General features: G+C 46.1%; 1 protein-coding gene across 2 annotated transcripts in view; it reads left to right on the plus strand.

Moving 5' to 3' along the window:
- The first annotated feature begins 3,393 nt into the window (after positions 1 to 3,393).
- C2CD2 (C2 calcium dependent domain containing 2) overlaps positions 3,394 to 20,416 on the plus strand; it is a 41,365-nt gene continuing 24,342 nt past the window's right edge. For both annotated transcript variants that reach the window (XM_054165860.1, XM_054165861.1), the window contains exons 1-4: positions 3,394 to 3,849; positions 5,944 to 6,042; positions 18,374 to 18,487; positions 18,908 to 19,009. In XM_054165860.1, coding sequence (XP_054021835.1) covers positions 3,562 to 3,849; positions 5,944 to 6,042; positions 18,374 to 18,487; positions 18,908 to 19,009 — 603 coding nt within the window. In that variant the 5' untranslated portion in view covers positions 3,394 to 3,561. The remainder of the gene's footprint in view (positions 3,850 to 5,943; positions 6,043 to 18,373; positions 18,488 to 18,907; positions 19,010 to 20,416) is intronic.

The following is a 20,416-nucleotide window of genomic DNA, read 5'->3' on the forward strand; positions in this document are numbered from 1 at the left end:
TATGATCTCATCCTGCTCTCTTTGCTTGTATCTGTAACATGGGACTCTGGGTAGTCTCTGATATAACACTTTATGGGTGGTAGATCTGAGTCCCTATCCTGCTGTGTACCACCCTGGCATACACATTTTCCTGTGCCAAGTCCAAGCCACCATTCCACTCACCTGCAACAAATCTGGAAAGCTCAACAAGTTCAGGGTCCTAACGTTCTGCCCACATTTTCTGAGTGTGAGGTGCAAAAGAGCATCCCTGAATGTATGTATGATGAACCTGACAGCGGTAGTTAAGAGGTGAGATCTTTCTTTGTGGTTCAAATGCCTGGGGTAGCTCTACCAGCAAAGCATTCCAGCATAGACTTAAGTCAAAGTAAGCCACAGGTCTATGGTTTTCTCCTTGCCTTTTCAACACAGAGTGAAATGGTTAACACATTTCTTACTTCAAAGGACCAGAACAGGACGTGTGAGGTAACCATGATGAATGATGCACTTAAAATTCTTTTGTTTCAGAACCCTTGTAAAATCAACTCTGTCAAGCTCATTCATTTTACATTTTTTAAACTTGCTTTGCAGCCATCACTGACAAACAGGCAGTTGCTAGTGAGAAGAAAAGCTGGGATTTGAGAAATACAGAAGTCACTTAATAGAAATACAGCACATAGCAGAGCCTAGGAGCAACTCAGAATCACAGTTCCCAGATTCAAAGTATACAGATTTATGAAGACTAATTGCTTTACTAATCACATCCCCAGAGCTATGCTCTGATGGGTAAGATCCTGAATGTTTAGAGAGGGCTATTACAAGTTCATAGGTATATGAAAAAGGAAAATAATTAAGTAATAGCTGCCACATATTTTAATTTTTTTGCTATACTTCAAAAGCAAAAATATTATTTCTAGTAATAAGATAGTTAATAAAGTTCTGTAAGGGAAAACCCTTCTTAATATCTCAGTGTATTCTTTTTACCACTTCATGTGATTTCATGTTCAACAACTCATAAAATTCCTGTCAGTTAAGGAAAACTGTCTATATGACATATGTGGGGAACTGAAGCATGGGACAAGCTAAGGGCAAATTTGTCTGCCACAGTTGCAGTGCTGTATTAGAAGTCCCTGAGCTACCTGCAATCAAGCTGGTATAGCAAAGATATTGGTCTGGATCTTAAAAACAGCCTGGCTAATCGATCTGGTCTCTCAGAAGAATGAATTAACCTATGTGCAGAGCTGTGCTAACATTGCAGTATGGTTCTGGTTGTGGGTCTTTGGGAATCTCAGCAGCCTGCTCCTTGGTATCATGTCGGTGTACTCTAAATTACAGAATCAACCATGTTGGAAGAGACCTCCAAAGATCATCAAGTCCAACTGATCGCTCAACCCTAACTAATCAACTAGACCATGGCACTAAGTGCCTCATTCAGTCTCTTCTTAAACACCTCCAGGGACACTGACCCCACCACCTCCCTGGGCAGCCCATTCCAATGGGCACTCACTCTTTCTGTGAAGAACTTCTTTCCAAGATCAAGCCTAAACTTACCTGTGCACACCTTGAGACTGTGTCCTCTTGTTCTGTTGCTGGTTGTCTGGAAGAAGAGACTGACCCCCACCTGGCTACAACCACCCTTCAGGTAGTTGTAGACAGCAATAAGGTCTCCCCTGAATGTCCTTGAGATCTATGAAAAATCTTCCAGGCACAGCCTAAAACTACCATAACATGCTTGAAAGTGTGCAGTAAATAAGCACTTGTCTCCTGGTCTGTGAGCTCATGTGGCTTCTGTACCTTGGCACCTGCCATCTGCACAACTCCATTGGGAGGGACACCAGAGCCAGGCACCATGGGACCTCCAGTAATTCCCTCTGGCACTCACTCAAATGGTCTGTAATTATAGTTTTACGCAAGGAAAATATGTTTCTGTCCTTAAGGCTACGGTGGCAATAGCCTAACAGGGAGTGGAGCAAGATCTTGCAATGATGTTTCGCTACCAACCTCAATGACTTAACTGCTGCTTGTTTTAACATCTGGATTGGGTGAAAAATCCAAATCAGGTTTTGTCCAGGAGCTGCCACGGGTACAGAAAGTCACTATGACAGAAACAGAGCCTGCAAAGAAAAGCAGGAGAAAAATGAGGACACAAATAGTGATAAGCTGATAAGGTAGCACTTTGAAAACCAAACAGGAACTTACATAAAATGAATGTGACAGAAATAAACAATTATTAAACTTTTATTTACTATTGAAAGACAACTTCCTCCCCTTTTATTGCAAACCTGCTACTGATAACAACAGTCATTCAGCATGGTTTGCAGCAAAGCGCACAGCTCGGAGTTTATGCTCCAGGCTGCAGATCACAATGACACACAGAACTGGGTTTTTTCCCTCCTTTTGGTGAATTTGACATCCTCAGCAGAAGAGAAGCTGAGACACCAGTAAGAAAAGGGAAGCTTGCGTTTGCCCTTTGATAGAGGAAGCAGAGGGAAAATTAAAACGCTTGTAATCTCCTGGGCTGTTCACGCAGTGCTGTGAAGGAGTGAGCAGGAAGGCCGGTCACAGCCCCGCAGGTGTTACCCTGTTACGGAAAGAGGCGTCCTCATGAAATGCTCACTTGCTGCCGAGGGGCTGCGTGGCGGTGTCATCTGCCGGACTCTGCAGTTCTGACACACGGGCGGTGCGTGTGCCTCAGCCTCTTGCACGCAAAGATTATCTAATCTTTCTGGTTTCGGGGAAAAGTCAGGCGTGTTTTGTAACCCGCTCCCACTGCCCACAAGCAGCGTTAATACATTTACTTATTGTGTGCAAAGAAGGCGACAAGCTGCTCACAGGATTTGTCACTTGAGGTTGTTGGTTCGTGTGCACGCAACATCACTGAACAGCACTGCCGCGAGGAGAAGCCTTTTGTTGTATGAAAACCAACAAAAATTACTAGTTTGACACCAGTGTCTTTCCCGGCCCTCCGAAAGCCTCTGCTGCCCCTTTGTCTCTATCGGAACTCTCGCTTTTCGCCCATTCGTGGCACCTCGCCTGTGGCGTCCCGTTCTGCCTGCAGCACGGCCCGATACGGCAGATGGTTTATCCGAGTAGCGCCGGCGCAGGGCGCGCACGAATCAGCCCGGCCGCAGACTGCGCCTCAGGCACCCGCCCCGAACCTCACACCCTCTCGGGTCAGCAGCAGCCGTCCCGTTCCCGCCGCCGCCTTCCGGGGTACCCGGCGCCCCCATCACCTGCAGCGCTGCGAGACACCGGGGGCGCCGCGGAGCGAGCGCCCCCGGCCGGCAGCGCGCCACCCCCCCGCCGCCGCCCACGCCAGCAGCGCTGGCCAGGGGCCGGGGCTGGGGCGGTGGTTGCGGGCCGGGGCCAGCCTCCCCTCGCCGCCCCGCCGGCAGGGGCGGGCCTGGCAGTGTCTGCGCCGTGGGCGGGTGGTGCGGCGCTTCCCCGGGCAGCCGGCCGGACGCTGTGCTGCTGCTCCCGGCTCGGGCCCTGCGCGGGCTGTGCCTGCGGCTGCCTGGCCCCGGCTACCGCCGCCCTGAGCGTCTTTGGTGGGGGCCGGTAGCGCGGCTCCCATTATGGTCAGCCATGGCGTGGCTAGCGGGCGGGATGGCGGAGTTGCGCTGGTGTGCACTGGTCGCCCTCTTCGTGGCGGCGCTGGCCACCCTGGCCGTCTACCTGGTGCAATATGCGCTGCTGGCCCTGCGGCGGAGCCGGCCGCCGCCTCGGCCACTGCCTCCGCCGCCGCCGCAGCGGGACGAGCTGCTGGAGGAGAGTGATTCGGTGCTGGCGTGGGCGCTGTCGCTGGGCAGCTGGCGGCGACAGTGGCGACGGGCCTGGGTGACGGCGCTCAATGCCGAGGCGGCGGCGCGGGCGGTGAGTGCCGGGGACTCAGGTGAGGGGCGGTGGGCGAGCGGGAGGGGTAAAAGCGGGCGTCCCGCTGCAGGATCCGGCCGGGGAGCTCCCGTCGGGCAGGGCTCGGGGCGTCCCGTTGGGCCATGCTTGAGCAGTCGAGGGCGGCGTGTGCTTCTGTGCCGGCGGGGTCTCTGGCCGCCCAGGGTGAGTTACATCGGTAGGAGACACGGGGACTTGGCTCCGAAGGTGTATCGGAGTGCTGTCAGCAACGTTCTGACTGCGCCTTCAAGTGTGTTACTGCCCCTCCTTGTCCACATCTTGTGTGTGTGTATTATGCATTGTGTGTATGTTTCATATCCATATATAAATGTGTGCGTGTATTGTGTGCATATGTATGTGTGTGTGCATACACGTGTGTGTGTATGTGTGTACGTATGTGTATATTGGCTGCTTTGCAAGAATTTGCAGGAAGGAGCTGGCCGGAGGCACGGAGTGGATGCACGCGTGGGCGGAGGGAAGAATGGGGAGGAAAGTCATGACCCCTGCGGCCCCTGGCAGGGGCTTATGCTGCCGATAACATTGTTCAGTTGCGGGGAGAAGGAAACAATGGAAACTTCCTGGCCTGGGTGCCGGCATAAGGCCTGTGGCTGGTCTTTTGGCAAATAAGCCCCAGAATGGGACTTCCTTAATGGTTTCTAAGTCCATGCTGAACCCATGTGCGTGTCAGTTTAACACAGGGCTGGCATCCTCCAGTCACCTGTGGGATGGTGGGCTACTTTAGTCAGTTAGTTGATAATCTGAGTGAAGTAAGATGCACAAAATGTGGCACCCCTTCCCATTGAATCCCATCTTACCCTTCTTCAAAGGTCTGGTATCCTGCTTGTTGGTTTGTAACGATATGTCCAGATCTAGGAGATGAGGAGGTTAGGTGAAGCTGTGGCAACCTAATTTCCTGTCCTTGCCATGTCAGTGTAAAATGCTAAGGCTAAACTATGCAGGAATTGGCGTGTACCCAGGTCTCCAAATTTGTGCACAGCCTTCTCCCTAGGTCTAGGAAGTTCCTCTCCTGGCAGCCTCAGCATGCTTTCTTCTTACATCAGGGGGGCAGGCTGGGGGAGAAGGAAGAGCATGTATGTGAAAGATAAGGAAAGCAGTTTAACACTTTACAGGCATCACCGTAAGTTAGAGCAGTAGGAAGAAAATACTTTGTCTGCTCTTTTGATTTGCAAAGTGTGGTTAAGAAAAGCATGGGTTGTGCTAAGAAATTAAGGTGCAACTTGTGCTTGTAGAAGAGGAGAGTCCAGACAGCTTGGGCACAGGTGCTAGCAACAGAATGTAACTATAAACAAGCAGCAGCTTCTGGTCTCTGACCAGAGACCAAAGCCACTTTGATGGGCACACGCACTCTCCCTCCCTGGGCAAGTAGCTGGAGCCATCTCTTGCCATGAGTTCAATGCCTGGCACTGCAGCGTGGCGTTGCTCCTGCTGTCAGGCTTCCAAAACAATGTCAGCAGCGCACAGCTAATGAAATTCCAGCATGCAAAACAACCTCAGATGACAAAGGAAGTGGTGCTGATCGCTTAATGTGGGTAGCAGGTGGAGAATGTGAGTGCTGATGCCTCTGAAAGTATGACCTCACTGCCAAAGCAGGTATATGCTGTCTTCTCCTTCCTGTCTGTGTGAATATTGAGTAGCTGTCATCGCTGCCTGCCATCACACATGAGGAGAGATTAGGGAGGAGAAGGCTTTTCCCATGTCTGCAAGTGTTAGCCTGTATTATTAGGATCGACAGAAAATGGCTTTTAAAACTACACTCATTAGCCCTTACTCAAGAAGAACAGTTTGACTGAACTCTCTTTCTGGGTTTTGCTCTGCTCTGTGTTGTGTACCTTGATATTCTGCTACAGAGAACAATGAGTTGTGCCCTAAGAATGGGTTTTCAGGCTATGCCCTGTGTTATGTAGCGAGGTGTCACACAATTAATAAATACAAGTCTTGATGTACATTTGCAGTTCTGTCTCTGGTTCTTCCAGGAACCTCATTGACAGTGCATTTTTATCACTCATTTTCAGACAATGGATTCATTGGCTAATGATGCTTCTTTTTTCCCCGTAGGATTCACAGTTGCTTACGTTTGAGGAAGATGACCCACCAGAATCACTTGAACTAGCAGTGAAGCAAGTTGTTAGTGTTGTAAAGTCAGCTCAAGAGAAGGTAAACTTTGGTTTGGTTTGGTTTTGATGTACTTTGGGGCAGGAGATGTTAACTTTTCTTATTAGTGTTAATGGGAGTTTTACTTGTCAATACTTGACCTTATTTTTTGAGGCTGATAAGAGGCTGGTGTCTCTAATGAACTTGTGTAAACTCTTTACACTGATTCACTTCTTTGGCAAGTCCTGAGCAGAATGTGCTTCAGGGCTTCTACCAAATGAACAATAACCAAGGCTATGCCAGGTTTATAGGTATGCCTTCAATGAACTCATACAGCAGTCCTCTTGTCCTTCCCCTGCAATTGGTATGATGGCTCCCCAACCTATTGCTGAAAGGAGGGCACTTCATGAAAAAGGAGAGGGACACTTCTTCACTGGGACAGAAAGACATCTTTGTCTGCCTCTGGCTGTTTGTGTACCTGTTTACAGGTTTGCTTCATCAGTTGGAGGCACGTATGTGGAGTAAGTGCAAAGTCCTGAGGGTAAAGTCTTGACTACTGAATCCTATATGCAGTGAGCAGTGAATGGTCTCTTTCTTCTCCTCCTACCCTATGTACTGGGAAGAGGTTTAGTGCATGTAAGATTAAAATAAGGCAGAAGGTGGCTCTTAGGGTAAAACAGCATTAAAAGGAAAAAAATGTGTGTATGCTTATCAACTATGATAGCTTCTGGATTTTCATCCTAGTGACTTTAACTACTAGTCATATCTGAACTGGTGCTCAGCTTCAGGCAAATTAGGCTAATGCTTTTCTTCTAGTTTTACTCTGTCATTTTGATTTGCTTGTCTGATTTAGATGTTAAAGAGCTCTGCTATGATTCTCTTTAAAACTATGCATGCTTATTTGCCTGATACACAACTTACAGGCACACCCTGATTGGTGGCAGCTGAGGACTGCCAACATGTAAAGTTGGTTGTGCACTTGTTCTTGCCTTTTCCCCTCCTCCCCCCTTTTTATTCATTCCCCGCCCCACGTGGGTCCCAGCCACAGCAGTGGGGCTAGAGAGTCTGGAGTTGGTAGGGCTTGTAGATTCTGGCTGCCATAGCATCAGGGTAAGTTAGCATCCATGGTGCCTCCTGGGTACCTTAATCCTCCATGGTTAAGCTTGGGCAGCAGAAGGTAGCAAGCACTGGTTCACAGCAGCCTGAGCCCAGGGAACTTCTCACTGCTGTACTCTTGCTTTCCTCTACCTTGTGGCCTTGTATTCTGGCACCCTCACCTGGTCTCTCGGTGTCATCTCAAAGTTCATGGAGGAAGTAGAGGTTATCCCTGAGACAGAATAAGAGGACACAGTCTCAAGCTGTGCCAGGGGAGGTTTAGGCTGGATGTTAGGAAGAAGTTCTTCACAAAAAGAGTGATTAGCCGTTGGAATGGGCTGCCCGGGGAGGTGGTGGAGTCACCATTACTGGAGGTGTTTAGGAAGAGACTGGATAGGGTGCTTGGTGCCATGGTTTAGTTGATTAGATAGTGTTGGATGATAGGTTGGACTTGATGATCTCGAAGGTCTTTTGCAACCTGGTTAACTCTATTGTATTGTACTTGACATGGATTCACCAAGGAGAAGCCATATCCAACTAATCTGATAACTGTCTGCAAGGACATGACTGGATGAATGGATAGATGAGGGGAGGGCAGTGGGTGTTGTCTGCCTTGACTTTAGCAAGGCTTTTGATACCATCTCCTACAGCACCCCTGTAGGCAAGCTTAGGAAGTGTGGGTTAGATGAATGGACAGTGGGGTGCATCAAAATTGGCTGAAATACAGAGCTCAGAGGGTTGTGGTCAGTGGCACAGTCTAGTTAGAGGTCCATAACAAGTAGTGTTCTCAAGGGGTCCGTACTGGGTCCAGTCTTGTTCAATATATTCATCAACAACCTGGACAAAGGGATAGGGTATACCCTTAGCAAGTTTGCTGATGATACAAAACTGGGAGGGGTGGCTGACACACCAGAAGGCTGTGTTGGCATGACCTGGACAGGCTGCAGTGTTGGGCGGAGGTGAACCTTATGAAATTCAACAACAGCAACACCTGGGGAGGAATAACCCCATGCATCTGTATAGGTTAGGGGCTGACCTGCTGGAAAACAGCTGTGTGAAAGAGACCTGGGAGTCTCAAGGGAGCAGGATAGCCATGAGCCAGCAACATGTCTTTGTGTCCAAGAAAGCCAATGGCATCTAGGGGTGCACCAAGAAGAGTGTGGCAAGCAGGTCGAGGGAGGCTCTCCTTCCCCTCTACTCTGCCCTGGTGGTGCTGCACCTGGAGTACTGTGTTCAATTGTGGGCTTCCCAGTTCAAGAAGAACAGGGAGCTACTTGAGATGGTACAGCAAAGGGCTATTAAGATGATTAGAGGACTAGAATATCTCCCTTATGAAGAAAGGCTGAGTGACTTCGAACTTTTTAATCTGGAGAAGAGAAGATCAAGAGGGGATCTTACCAATGCTTATAAATACTTAAAAGGGTGGGTTTCAGAAGGATGGAGACAGTCTTTTTTCAGCGGTGCCCAGTGACAGGACAAGCACTAACAGGTACAAGTCTGAATATAGGAAGTTCCATCAAAGCATGAGGAGGAACTTCTTTACTCTGAGGGTGGTAGAGCACTGGAACAGGCTGCCCAGAGAGGTGCTGGAGTCTTCATCTGTGGAGTCATTCAAAATCCACCTGGACACCATTTTGTGCAATCTACTCTAGGTGAACCTGTTCTGGCAGGGGTGTTGGGCTAGATGATCTCCAGAGGCCCCTTGCAACCCCTGTCATTCTGTGGTCCTTGTCTGACCTTGAGCTGAACCATTTCAGTATGTTGAGCTGTTATGCCACAGCCAGCAACCTAATGTGGTTTCACAGCATCTTAAACCAATATAAGCACATTTTAAAATGTATTGGATTTAAACTGAGTTATTCTGAGCTGTCCTCAAACCCATTTCCATAATCTTGTGCACAGCAGCTAGCAAAAATGTTCTCAATTCTTACTTCAGTTAAGGTCCAACCTGAATACTTACTTGGACTTCATTGTATAATAATTATAGAGTGGCGCTCTGGTAGCTACTTTCCCTCCTTACTTAAATGTATACCTTCCTCTAAAACACATCAGAAGTTCTCTTATGTGGTAGTTGTCGCTCTTAAATATTCCTTAGGTAATACTAAGGGTCCAGAGTTGTGGGGTTTTGTGCCGTTTTCTTTCCCTCCATGCTCTTCAATCTCTTCATCTTTGCATATGAACTGGAAATCTCTCCCTGCAGCTTGTCTAAACTCAAGCTTCTGATTCGTGCTTGTAACTCGCTACCGGTGGGACTGGCTCTGAATGTAGTTGGTGCCCATATGCTGCATGTTTATAACTGTAGCGTCCTATAGAGCTCTGCAATTGCCTGAGGTGGCAGCTGGCACAAGGCTGTTTTCCTGCAACTGGTTCAACATACTGCTTTCCTTGTGATCTCTGTGGTAAGACCATAGGAGGTGCCTTGGTTTTGCAGTCTGGGCTTGATTTACGGCACATTGCTTCAAATAGGTGTTTGCCCTTGCATCAGAGAGGTGATGATCATCAAAAGAGCTGGGCAGATGAGTCCGAGAGATCAGAATAGAAGCAAGCGTGGGATGTGTAATGTTTTAATGCAGCTGCACGCTGATGGAGCCCTGTGCTATGTTTTATGATGGGTGACTGTCTTCTGTCCTGCTCAGTGTTGGGTCATGGAGTGCAGCCAGTTGATGAGCCTGCCTGATGGTGGGAGTGAGCCTCCTGCCTGGAAGTCTTGCTCTGAAAAAATACTGGATTGCCAGCCAAACTACAATTACTATATTACAGCTGGCATCCCTGTTGATGATCAGGACACAGGCTGACACGTACTGTCCTTAGCTGTGTACATACTGTCCTTGCCTTGAAGAAGCTGAAAGTTATAAAACTGGTGTATACTCCACAGTGCAGTGCTGCAGACATGGCTGAGGAAGCTGCTGGCTGTCAGCTTGACCAGAGCTGTTGTGACAGGGACAGAGCTTTTCTGTGGCTAAAGGTTACACCGTGATGCTTCTTGACAAAGCCTCTATTTATATGTAGCCTTTACTCCAATTTTGGGCCAGAGTCTAAATATACAGAATGAAGTGGCCTGATGTCGTTGTCTTATGTTGTTTGTTTTGTTTAAATAAGCACCAGGAATATTGCTACCTAATTCTGCCAGCCTTTCTGTTACTGCAGAGGCTTTGAACTTCACAACAGCAACGAGAAAGGCGACAAAAAGAATGATTCGTTTTTTCTTTTCTTTTTTTTTTTTTGTGAACTTGGCACAGAGGGTTTGGATGGAGCAGGCTACAACAGAAGTCTCTCTTTTCCTGCTTCATGCTCAAACAGAAGTGGGTAGAACGCCTTCAGAGCTCTTTTAATGAGTGATAAGAAGTTGCTATACAAGGAATTACTGTCTTGGATCACAGCAGGCAACAGCAGATACGAAAGTTTCGTGTCCATTTTTGCGTGATGAATCTTGTTCAGGGAAGTGGTGGAGAGAAAGGAGGACTGTTTGGCAGGCTTGTGAGAGGTCCTGTTTTCTGATGAGCTGTGCAGCATGCCTGAAGAGGCCTCATTCACTCAACACAGCTGTCGTAGTTGTGTCTGGGTATCACTTTGTTAGCAGCCAACCCTGCTGCGAGCTTGGCAGCCTGTGTTTGTGCCACACTGGGTCATCAGGGCTTCCAGTTCCACTTGCTCTGAAGCAGGTGGAAATGTTGTGCAGCAGACATTGCATTCTACTCCAGGAAAGACTTACTTCTCATTGTCACCACTGGAGTACTAACTGGGATTGCTCCTAGTTGTGCACGTGTGTTTGTTTCTGATTATTTTTGGTGGAGCGAACCGCCCCGGCTATTGTGCAGTTCCTGTTGTCTTTTAACTCCCTGTTTTGCTTGAAAAGCTGCCCCAGAAGTTTGGGCTTTTTTAAAAAGCCTAGGTGGAATCATGGCCCATGCAGATTTTTTTTTCTCTTTTTCCCCATTTTTTTTCAGTTCTGTGCTGGTGCAGTTGTTTACCCTTCATACATTTACTTTTCTTCCGTGGTGCTTGTTGTCAGTAAGTGTTTTGTGAAGGAATTATATTTCCTTCCAGCCTTTGTTCAGCGTGGCTAAATAAGTTGTTCCATAAACTTCCTTTTATGATGCTGTCCTGCCTCATCAGTTACTCCTGTGCACCTGTTCTCTGCCACAGCTCCAGTTAAATCTATTTTCTCTAACTTGATGGCTGAAGTGACACACAGCCCTACAGGTGAGGTCTCACCATACAAGGAGATTACTGATCTTTTTGTCTCTGGTAATAGTTCCTTGATGCATTTTAGGCTTTGCATCTGCCTCTCCTGAGGCTGCTTGACGCTGTGACTGACTTGATGCATCCAGGTCTCTCTGCCTTTAGTATTCTCCCAGTGATAAGCTGCCCTTTGTAGTAGTATTTCTTAATTTTCATACACACACACTCTGTATTTTGAATTTAATTTGTCTTCTAGTCTTCAACATTTTTACCTTTTCTGTGTGATGTCCTAATCTTCCTTTTCTTTTGCTGCTTCCTAGCTTGCTTTCCTCAGCATTACACTAACTGTGCAATAGGGTCAGTGTCTGACAGTCTCCTTTGTAACATGCTTCCACCGCTCTGCTTACCGTATTGTTCTCTCCCTTTCCAACACATCCTCATTCACCTTAACGTGGGAATGATGGAATACAAGCTTAATTATCTGTGGCTTGACCCTACTAAAACAGACAAGACAACCTAATGGATGTAACCTACTGAAGAACCGAGTGTCTTGTCAAAGGAAGATGAGTGGGGATTTTCTTGCTGCAGTCAAGATAATACTGGTTTTGTCACTCTCAGGTAGCCTGCCTGTCTTCCAGCTGATGCTGCAGATGTGTGTGGGCCTCATTTAGGGTTGTGCCACATCTGCCAGCTTGGTGCAGGGGTCAGGGATGCAACTGAATGTCTTTCCAAGCTGCTTTAGCACAAACTGTCAATCCTCACCTGTGTTTCATCTTGTCTCCTTGTCTTCAGCTATGCTGTCTCTCACATGGTTTATAAAGACTTGCATACTAGTGATGCCAAACTGGCAAGTCTATTTCTGGTATTTATTTATTTCCCTCCTTCTTAAATAAAAGTGCTGCTTCCTGCCCTTGCGCTTAGACAATCACTTGACAGGCAGATTGAAAGGTCTTCCTGTCCTGTCTCCTTGTCCTCCTTGGTTTTATCTCCTCCCTTTTTTCCCCACTCTGTTGAGTTTGTATGTCTATCAGACTCAAAGCAGTGGGTAAATTCACATGTTGTATCAGTTTCTGCTGCTGAGAAGTTTCTTTCTCCTGCACTCATTCCATCACTCACCCTTCCCTTACCCTGGTTTTTGCCATCAGCTTAGAAAACTGGTCCAGGATTGTCTCATTATGTTTGCAGGCAAATTTGCTTTGATACTGGCTTCTAAAAATCTGCCCCTGGCTGTGCCTCAGACATTGCATTTGGCTTCTCTCCTTCAGTTAGCCTATGTCACTTGGTAAGATGTTTGGGTAAAGAGGAAATGGTGCGGAAGCTGGAGAAACCCTCTCAAGAAGTTGAGGTATAGACTCCAGTAATGAAGGAAGATCATGTCATTCTTCTGAACAGCTAAGTGTTGTGACTATCACAAAGCAGAAGTTTCTGACTGGAAAATGTTCTTATGGTGAGGTTTTAAGCTGAGCACACAAGCTGTCTTTGTGGCCATTGACCAGATAAGTCTTCCATGCCAACAAAAACCCTTCTTCTCAGAGTAGTACTCCAAAACACATACAGGAAATCATGGGGGTCCTAAATCTAATAATGTACTGATCCCTATGGTATGTATGGATTTTCTGGTGAAAATGTTACAAATTTCTCTTATTCCTACCACTCAGTAATCTCAAGTAACCTGCTCTTTCTGGACATAAGTACCAGGTGTAGTGAAAATAATTTCCTTCCTGAAAAACCCCACAATGAAGGCCTGTGGTGCTGAGGGTTTTACACACCCAAGGGATGCAGTTGGAACCTGGGGAAGATGAAAACCTTCCCCTGCAGTGATGTAAGAACTTCCCCCGAAGTCACGGCCGCCTTTGGCCACAGGAGAGAACCTGTTGCTATGTGGAGAGGGGAAGGAGGAATACCCTGAGTAATGTATGACTCAGTGTAGTGCCAAAACTGAAGCCTGCAGGTGAGAGGACGTGACATGTGAGGAGCAGGGGCACTGCAGTACTCCTTGAGATGAAGCTGCTTCTGCTGCTACTTGAAGAAGGAAAGACTGAAATTGTGCAGCTCCAGAGGAGCCGCAAAGGGAAAAATTGGAGAGGGAGGGCAAAGAAGGGCAAAACCAGCTTTAGAGCTGTGGGTACACAAGTTTGGACCCTTGAGTTTCCAAAATGTTTGTCTTACTCCAGCTGTAGTGCTTTTTCAGTTTCCTTCATTCCTGCAGTTATTTATCTGAAAGAGTATTTTGTAGCATAATTGTAGTAATAGTTTTGGATACACATAGGCAAGGTGTCTTACAGCTTCTGCAGCTCATTGGAGCTGGCTGGCAGTGTTGGGCTGATGAGAAACAGCACCCAGCCAGGTTGGGTCATCCATGTCATGGGCATAGGCAGTCAGGGATGGAGACAGGTGAGGGGGTGGGGGGAAGCTGGGGAGTGTTGAGGAGACTGGAAGAGTAATTCTGGCATGGTGGTGATCAAGTGCCAGGAATCAGGTGGGTGTAGAGATGGATGGCAGAGGGCTAGGGAGGAGTGGGGTTGAAGCCCTTCCAGCAAAGGCACCTCAGGAAGGACCAGGAACCCCTTCTGTTGGAAGATCCCTAAAGTGCATGGAGAGACCTTGGCAGGTGAGGGGATGTTTGTGCCAGGGGAAGCTAGAGATATGGAGGTGCTGCAGGGAGAAAATAGCTTTGTCCTGCTAGCAGAGAGTCTGAATTTCTTTGTGCTGCTTCTTCACCTCATTCTGTTTCTGCTAATTTAGGAGGTCTTGCATGTCCATATTCAAGATAACAAAGAGGTTGGAGTATGCCCCTTCTAGGAGTCCAGAATTAGCTAGCCATAGCTGCTGTGTAGTGGTGCAAGGGCTTAATATTGAAAGAGCAGCTTGTAGTAAATATAATAGGTTTTCTAGACTCTAAAACACAGAAGTGTTGATGACTGGGGATATCCCTGGTAAGGGGCAGGGGGTAGCACGGAGAGAAAGATGAGGAAGATAACAGAAGTTGAAGAGCAACTCCTTTCTTATGAGTCCAGGTACTACTGTTATCTCATGAATGTCTATCCTTTCTCTTTCCCTTCCCTGTCATCAGGAAGGGGTGCTTTGTTTGACCCTTCCTTCTCCTGCTCTTCATCTCTCAGAGAAAATGAATTTGAGGAAGCAGGTTGGATGAGGGCATGGAGAATAGGAGTGTAGCACAGGAGTTTTTCTTCATGTGATGTTCTGGGTGAAATGGCCTACATATTTCTGCTCAGTCTGTCAAAATCATCTGCTGTGCTTCTAATGGAATGTCACTTGAAAATGAAAGCGGCAGTTGCAATCTCTTTAATCAACTTCTCACCACTTGCAGCAGCATCATATGAAAACAGAATCTTTCACTTCAAATTTAGGATAGAATTCTACTTCTCTTTAGTATTCTGACTGTAATCCATCCTGCTTCCGGAACAAAAAGATTCACCTGATGTAAAGACATGCTATTTTCCATTAACAAACATGGAATCACTCCTTCTTCTGATTGGATTAAAGATTCAGAGGCCTCTGTTTTGGAAGACCACAGCTGCTTTATTAAAAATGAGGGGAGAAGGGGAGCAGGACTTGGTACATTTCTTTGGCAGGAAATAAATTAATAAAGGAGGCTAAGCCCAAACCTTACTGATTGGTGCTCCTAAACTAAATGTACAAGTATATTAAAAAAATAATTTGGCATAGCCAGCAGGTTGAGGGAGGTGATTCTCCCCCTCTACTCTGCTCTGGTGAGACCCCAGCTGGAGTACGGCATCCAGTTCTGGAGCCCCTAGGACAGGAAGGATCTGGAGGTGCTGGAACATGTCCATAGGAGGGCCACAAGGATGATCAGAGGTTTGGAGCACCTCTCCTATGAGGACAGACTGAAGGAGTTGGGGCTGTTCAGTCTGGAGAAGAGAAGGCTCTGAGAAGACCTAATTGTGGCCTTCCAGTATCTGAAGGGGGCCTACAAGAAAGCTGGGGAGGGACTTTTTAGGGTGTCAGGTAATGATAGGACTAGGGGAAATGGAACAAAACTAAAAATGAGCAGATTCAGATTGGATGTTAGGAAGTTCTTCAGCATGAGGGTGGTGAGACGCAGGAACAGGTTGCCCAGGGAGGTGGTAGAAGCCTCATCCCTGGATGTTTTGAAGGCCAGGCTGGATGTGGCTCTGAGCAACCTGATCTGGTGTGAGGGGTTCCTGCCCATGGCAGAGGGGTGGAACTGGATGATCCTTGAGGTCCTTTCCAACCCTAACAATTCTATGATACTATCTCTTGACAAGATGTAGAAAGAAAGGTTCTACCACCTGCAGTGTCTGCTTCCATCCTTTGCTTAAAAGTAAACATGACTAAGAGGAAGGTGGCCCATGAACTCATCTACTGACTCTCCTGCCACACTTTTGAAGCAATAATCAACCACGTAGCTGGCAACCTTGGCTATTAGGCATCCAGAAATTCCAGACAAATGGCTCTGCATCACATTTGCAGCAAGTCCAACTTGTTCTGCATGCACTGAATTTCCTGTGAATGTGTGGATGAGAAGTGCATTTAGGACATGCAAGTGTCAGCTGCTGGTTCATCAGACCTGTCCTCTTCTTTCCTCTGCCCTCAAAAAAGAGGGAAGAACCTAAGAAGTTTTAAAGTCTTTAAAGAGCCACCATACTAATCCATCCTTGTGCATGAAAGGAGTGATTATGTGTTTCTGTGTTTCAACTCAAATGCATGTAAAATAAGCAGTTAGGCTCTTCAGTTTTGTTAGCTGTTAAAAATGCTTTAAAATCCCTAGTGTTATATCATGATAGTGAGTGTTCATGTTGGTTGAATGGGATTAAGGGTCAGAAATTACTTCTGAAGGAATTCACACTTTGGGGAAGGGGGGAGGTGAGGGAAACTGATGTGTCCACTTCTAGAATTTGCAAAAGACAAACCTCAAAAGGCAAATATTTTTGCTTGTGTGTGCAGTTGGGATTTTTATTTCTCAGGTCCACCCCCTCCTGCTGTTCTTTTTTAATTAAGTTTCTACCTTAATGGATGTGCTCTGAATCCCTTGATATTGCTCTGGTCCTGCTTAAAATATATGCTTGTAGAGCCCTGGGAGATGAAATATATTTAAGAGGAGTCTGATAAGGATCTTCCAGAAGGTACATGATTCATTTAAAGCCTTTAGCTTCAATTCCAGGGCCCGTAAGTGAAGCAGTAAGGGAGCAAACATCATTTGGTAGCATATACGCAGAGTTTCTGTCAAACAAATCTTGCAGCAAATCATTTGTCTGCACATTGAATTGGCTTATTTAACTTTGTCCCAGTCAGTCTTAGGAGGGCTTAGCTATCCTTTCCAGTCATAGAACCACGGGGAGAGTGACCACAGAGGGACAGTGATAAGCATTTGTCTTCAACCAGCAGAGCTGTTTGCAAACTGTGCTTCCCTCTCGGGCGTAATGAGCGATTCCTGACTTGTACAGCTGGGTCCTTCCTGTGCTGCTATGCACTTTGTGCACGCTCCGGGGAATTTTGCGTGGCGGCCACAGGATCACAGGATGTTAGGGGTTGGAAGGGACCTCCCGAGATCAAGTCCAACCCCTCTGCCAGAGCATCCAAATGGGTATTGAAAGTCTACAGAGAAGGAGACTCCACGACCCCTCTGGGGAGCCTGTTCTTGTGCTCTGTGATGCTCACAGTGAAAAATTTCCTCCTCATATTGAGGTAGAACCTCCTGTGCTGTAGTTTATATCCATTCCCCCTTGTCTTATCACAGGGTGCAACTGAGAAGAGCCTGTCCCCTCTTTCTTGACACCCAGCCCTCAGATATTTATAAATATTTATTAAATCCCCTCTCAGTCTTCTCCAGACTAAAAAGCCCCAGGGCTCTCAGCCTTTCCTCATATGGCAGTGCTTCTGTCCCTTAATCATCCTTCTAGCCCTTTGTTGGACTCTCTCCAGCAGATCCCTGTCCCTCTTGAACTGGGGAGGCCAAAACTGGATACAATATTCCAGGTGAGGTCTCACTAGGGCAGAGTAGAGGGCAGGGAGAACCTCCCTTGATCTTCTGGACACACTCCTCTTAATGCACCCCAGGATCCCATTGGCCTTCTTGGCCACAAGGGCACATTGCTGACCCATGGATAACTTGTTATCCACCAGGACTCCCAGGTACTTCTCCACAGGGCTGCTCTCTAGCAGATCACCTCCTAACCTGTACTGGTGCAGTCTGTTATTCCTTCCCAGGTGCAGGACTGGACTCAGTGCTGATCCCTGGGGGACTCCACTAGTTACAGCTCTCCAGCTGGACTTGTCACCATTGACCACCACTCTTTGGACTCTATTTTGTAACCAGTTCCTAATCCATCTCACTGTTCTTCTATCCTGGGCACCTCATTTGGTTTGCAGAGGAGAAAGAGGAAAACCCTTTCAGTGTTTGTAAACTCAGTGTGATAACAGGTTAAATTACTACTCTTGAAAGTGAGAGAGTGAAGTCTGTGGCAGTCAAGTGGCATACAAACTACTCCCAGACGTTTGGCTTCATCACCAGATCTTAGGGCCTTTTTTTGCTTTGGGCAAAGATTTGCAGAAGCTTTTAGAGGCTCCTGCACCTCCCCACCCTGGGGGAAACTGTAATTACTCAAACAAAAGCCTCTTCTGCCACAGCAGGGTTATGCCTAAGTTTCACATTTGTAGAATACCACTAAAACAGATCTTGCTTGGTAAAAACAACTCTCCTATGGTAGGCTACTTAGTTCTGAACAGAAGAACAAACTTGATTTTTGTCACTGCAAAGTTGTGATCTTTGAGTGTTTAATGTATAGATATGTGAAACACCAAGGAGTCTGTCAGGTGAGGAGTTACTTCTGTGTTAGATAGCACTGCAAATGGAATTTTGAGAAATACCAGAATTATCAGTTATTAAATTCTGTGTCCAGAACTATGGTTTTTAGTAGTGGATGTACAGAATGAGGTAGGGATGTTAATGAAATTGCTTAGAAATCTCCCACCTGTGGAAGTCAGCATAATTCTGGTAGCCTGAAGTCCTTCCTTTTCTTAGTTCCTTTCTTGCATTCACCAAACCTCCTTTTGAATACTAATTTGTTGTTCCCTTCCTTTGTCTCACACCCACCCCTTTTCATTTCCTTAGGTCGTTTCCTGCAATGTTGTGGGAGATTCTGTTAAATTTGTTGTCACTGTCTCTTCAACCTCAGCTGCAGAAGGTCAGTCGTACAGCGTGAAACTGTCTCCAGTTCATTTGCAGGTAAAGTGTTCAGTGTTGTTTTCTTTTGCCTTTGTTTTGTTTTTCACCCCACAGCTGAGCTGAACCTCCTGTTTGCAGAATGCTTACAAACTCATAACTCCCCTGATGCATTTAATGATATTACAGTTTTCCTCTGGGGCAAGTGATAAGTTAGTAAATTAAGCCACATCTTTAGGAGACTGTGGATAAATAATATGTTGGGTAGACTACTTGAATATATGGAACAACAATACCCTTTTTTGACTGGCATGCATTTTCAAAGCTTAAGTAACTTCTGCCTTCTTAGACTGGCACTTTGAATTTATTTACTCAGAAACTGGTGTCATTCTTCCTTTGGTGAGCCTTAGTGTGAAGCTTGACTTAACAGTTTTCTTTACAGGGTATCAGAACACCCTCCAGTAACTGCTTTTCTATCCACAGCTTCAGCTCTGCGTGAAAGACAAAGGAGAAGATGTCAAAGTTGAGTGGCTCCTCATTAATGCCGATGAAACTAACTTTGAAATCCAGCCAACAGATCAGGAGGTCAGTCAATAAGTCTTATTTATTGTAATGGCAGAGAAGATGGGTCTCCAGCCCTTTGGTGCAAAAGCTTGTGTAATGCTTTCAGTCTGCAGTAGAAGTGTCTAGAGCTAAGGTGTCAAGAGTCTGGAAGAGCTGAAGGAAAAATGCCCATTTCTTTCTTCTGGCTGCCTTCAGTAGAAGCATGGAGCAGTTACCTGTCAGCAGTGCCATCTTGAACTGCTCCACTGAGATCTGCAATGGCTCATCCATCAAAACCCTACACCTCTGAAATCTGGGAGCATTTCTCAAGATTAGTGAAGCATTAAAGATAAATCAAGACTGTATTTGACAGGCAAATGACTTGGCAAATATTCAAAGGTGTCAAAAATGTCTGTTCCTAAATACCTTCTTTCAGAGCACTTCTAAAGTTACCAGAGAAACCCCAATTGTAATGATATTCCCATCATAGTTGCCCTTCCTTTAACTTAAACCAATTTTGAAATCTAGCAGCCATAGTTTGGAAAGAACTCTGAAAAAATACAATTATTTAAGGAAATGGTGGTGATACAAAAATATCTTGATGCGTTTGGAATTGGTTTTTATCTTAGTATATAGACACTGGTTCACTGGAATTTTCTGGGGGGCTATCCCCCAGAAGAGTTTCTTCATGACTAAGACTGTCTTCTGCTTTTAACCTTTCACAGGTTGGGGAGTGGGGCAGGGTGTTGCTGAAAAAAATGGTGACTTAAGCTCTTTTTAGAACAGTGAACACTTGGGGGCATTTTGTGAAGTTGGTTTTGTGACTGAAAGCCTCATTAAAACATGGGTTTATTGTACAGTAGAGCTGCTTTTAAAGACCTGTACAGAGTGACCTAGAATCATCATCATTTATTACCAGAGTTTTTGTACACTAAAATGTGACACTCATAACTAAAGACAGACAAGTCTTTTGAAGTGTGTTTTAATGCAGATGTTACTGTGCATGGGTAACGCTGTAAATGGCCTTCTCACGTGTTAGGGTGCATGCTGATCCTCCCCATATTGAACAGTCATTAAGTACTTATTGGCAAATGCAGGTGACTCTGGTACAGTCACTGGACTTCACAACCTGCTTTTTGAGGGATGACTTTAGGCCAGAGTGGCAAAGGATTTGTAACTTGTTGTACTATGCCCTCATTTTTAATATGAGCCTGTTAAGTTCTTAATAGCTAAGCACTTTATTTTCACTTTGAAGTTTCTGTTAGTACTTAGGGAAGAGAGGAGGCAATAAACAGAGCCAACACCTGTTAGCTACCTATACATTGGATATTGCTTCAGCTCCTAAACTTAAATGTCAGCTTTTGTGTCTTTTTTTCCTGTTTTGGAAGCAATTTTGTTTGTACAAATAAATACCTTTAATTGCTTGTGATTATCTACACAGTGGTTTTA

The sequence above is a fragment of the Dryobates pubescens genome, chromosome 12 (genome assembly GCF_014839835.1).
Source record: "Dryobates pubescens isolate bDryPub1 chromosome 12, bDryPub1.pri, whole genome shotgun sequence".
NCBI classification, from domain to species: domain Eukaryota; kingdom Metazoa; phylum Chordata; class Aves; order Piciformes; family Picidae; genus Dryobates; species Dryobates pubescens.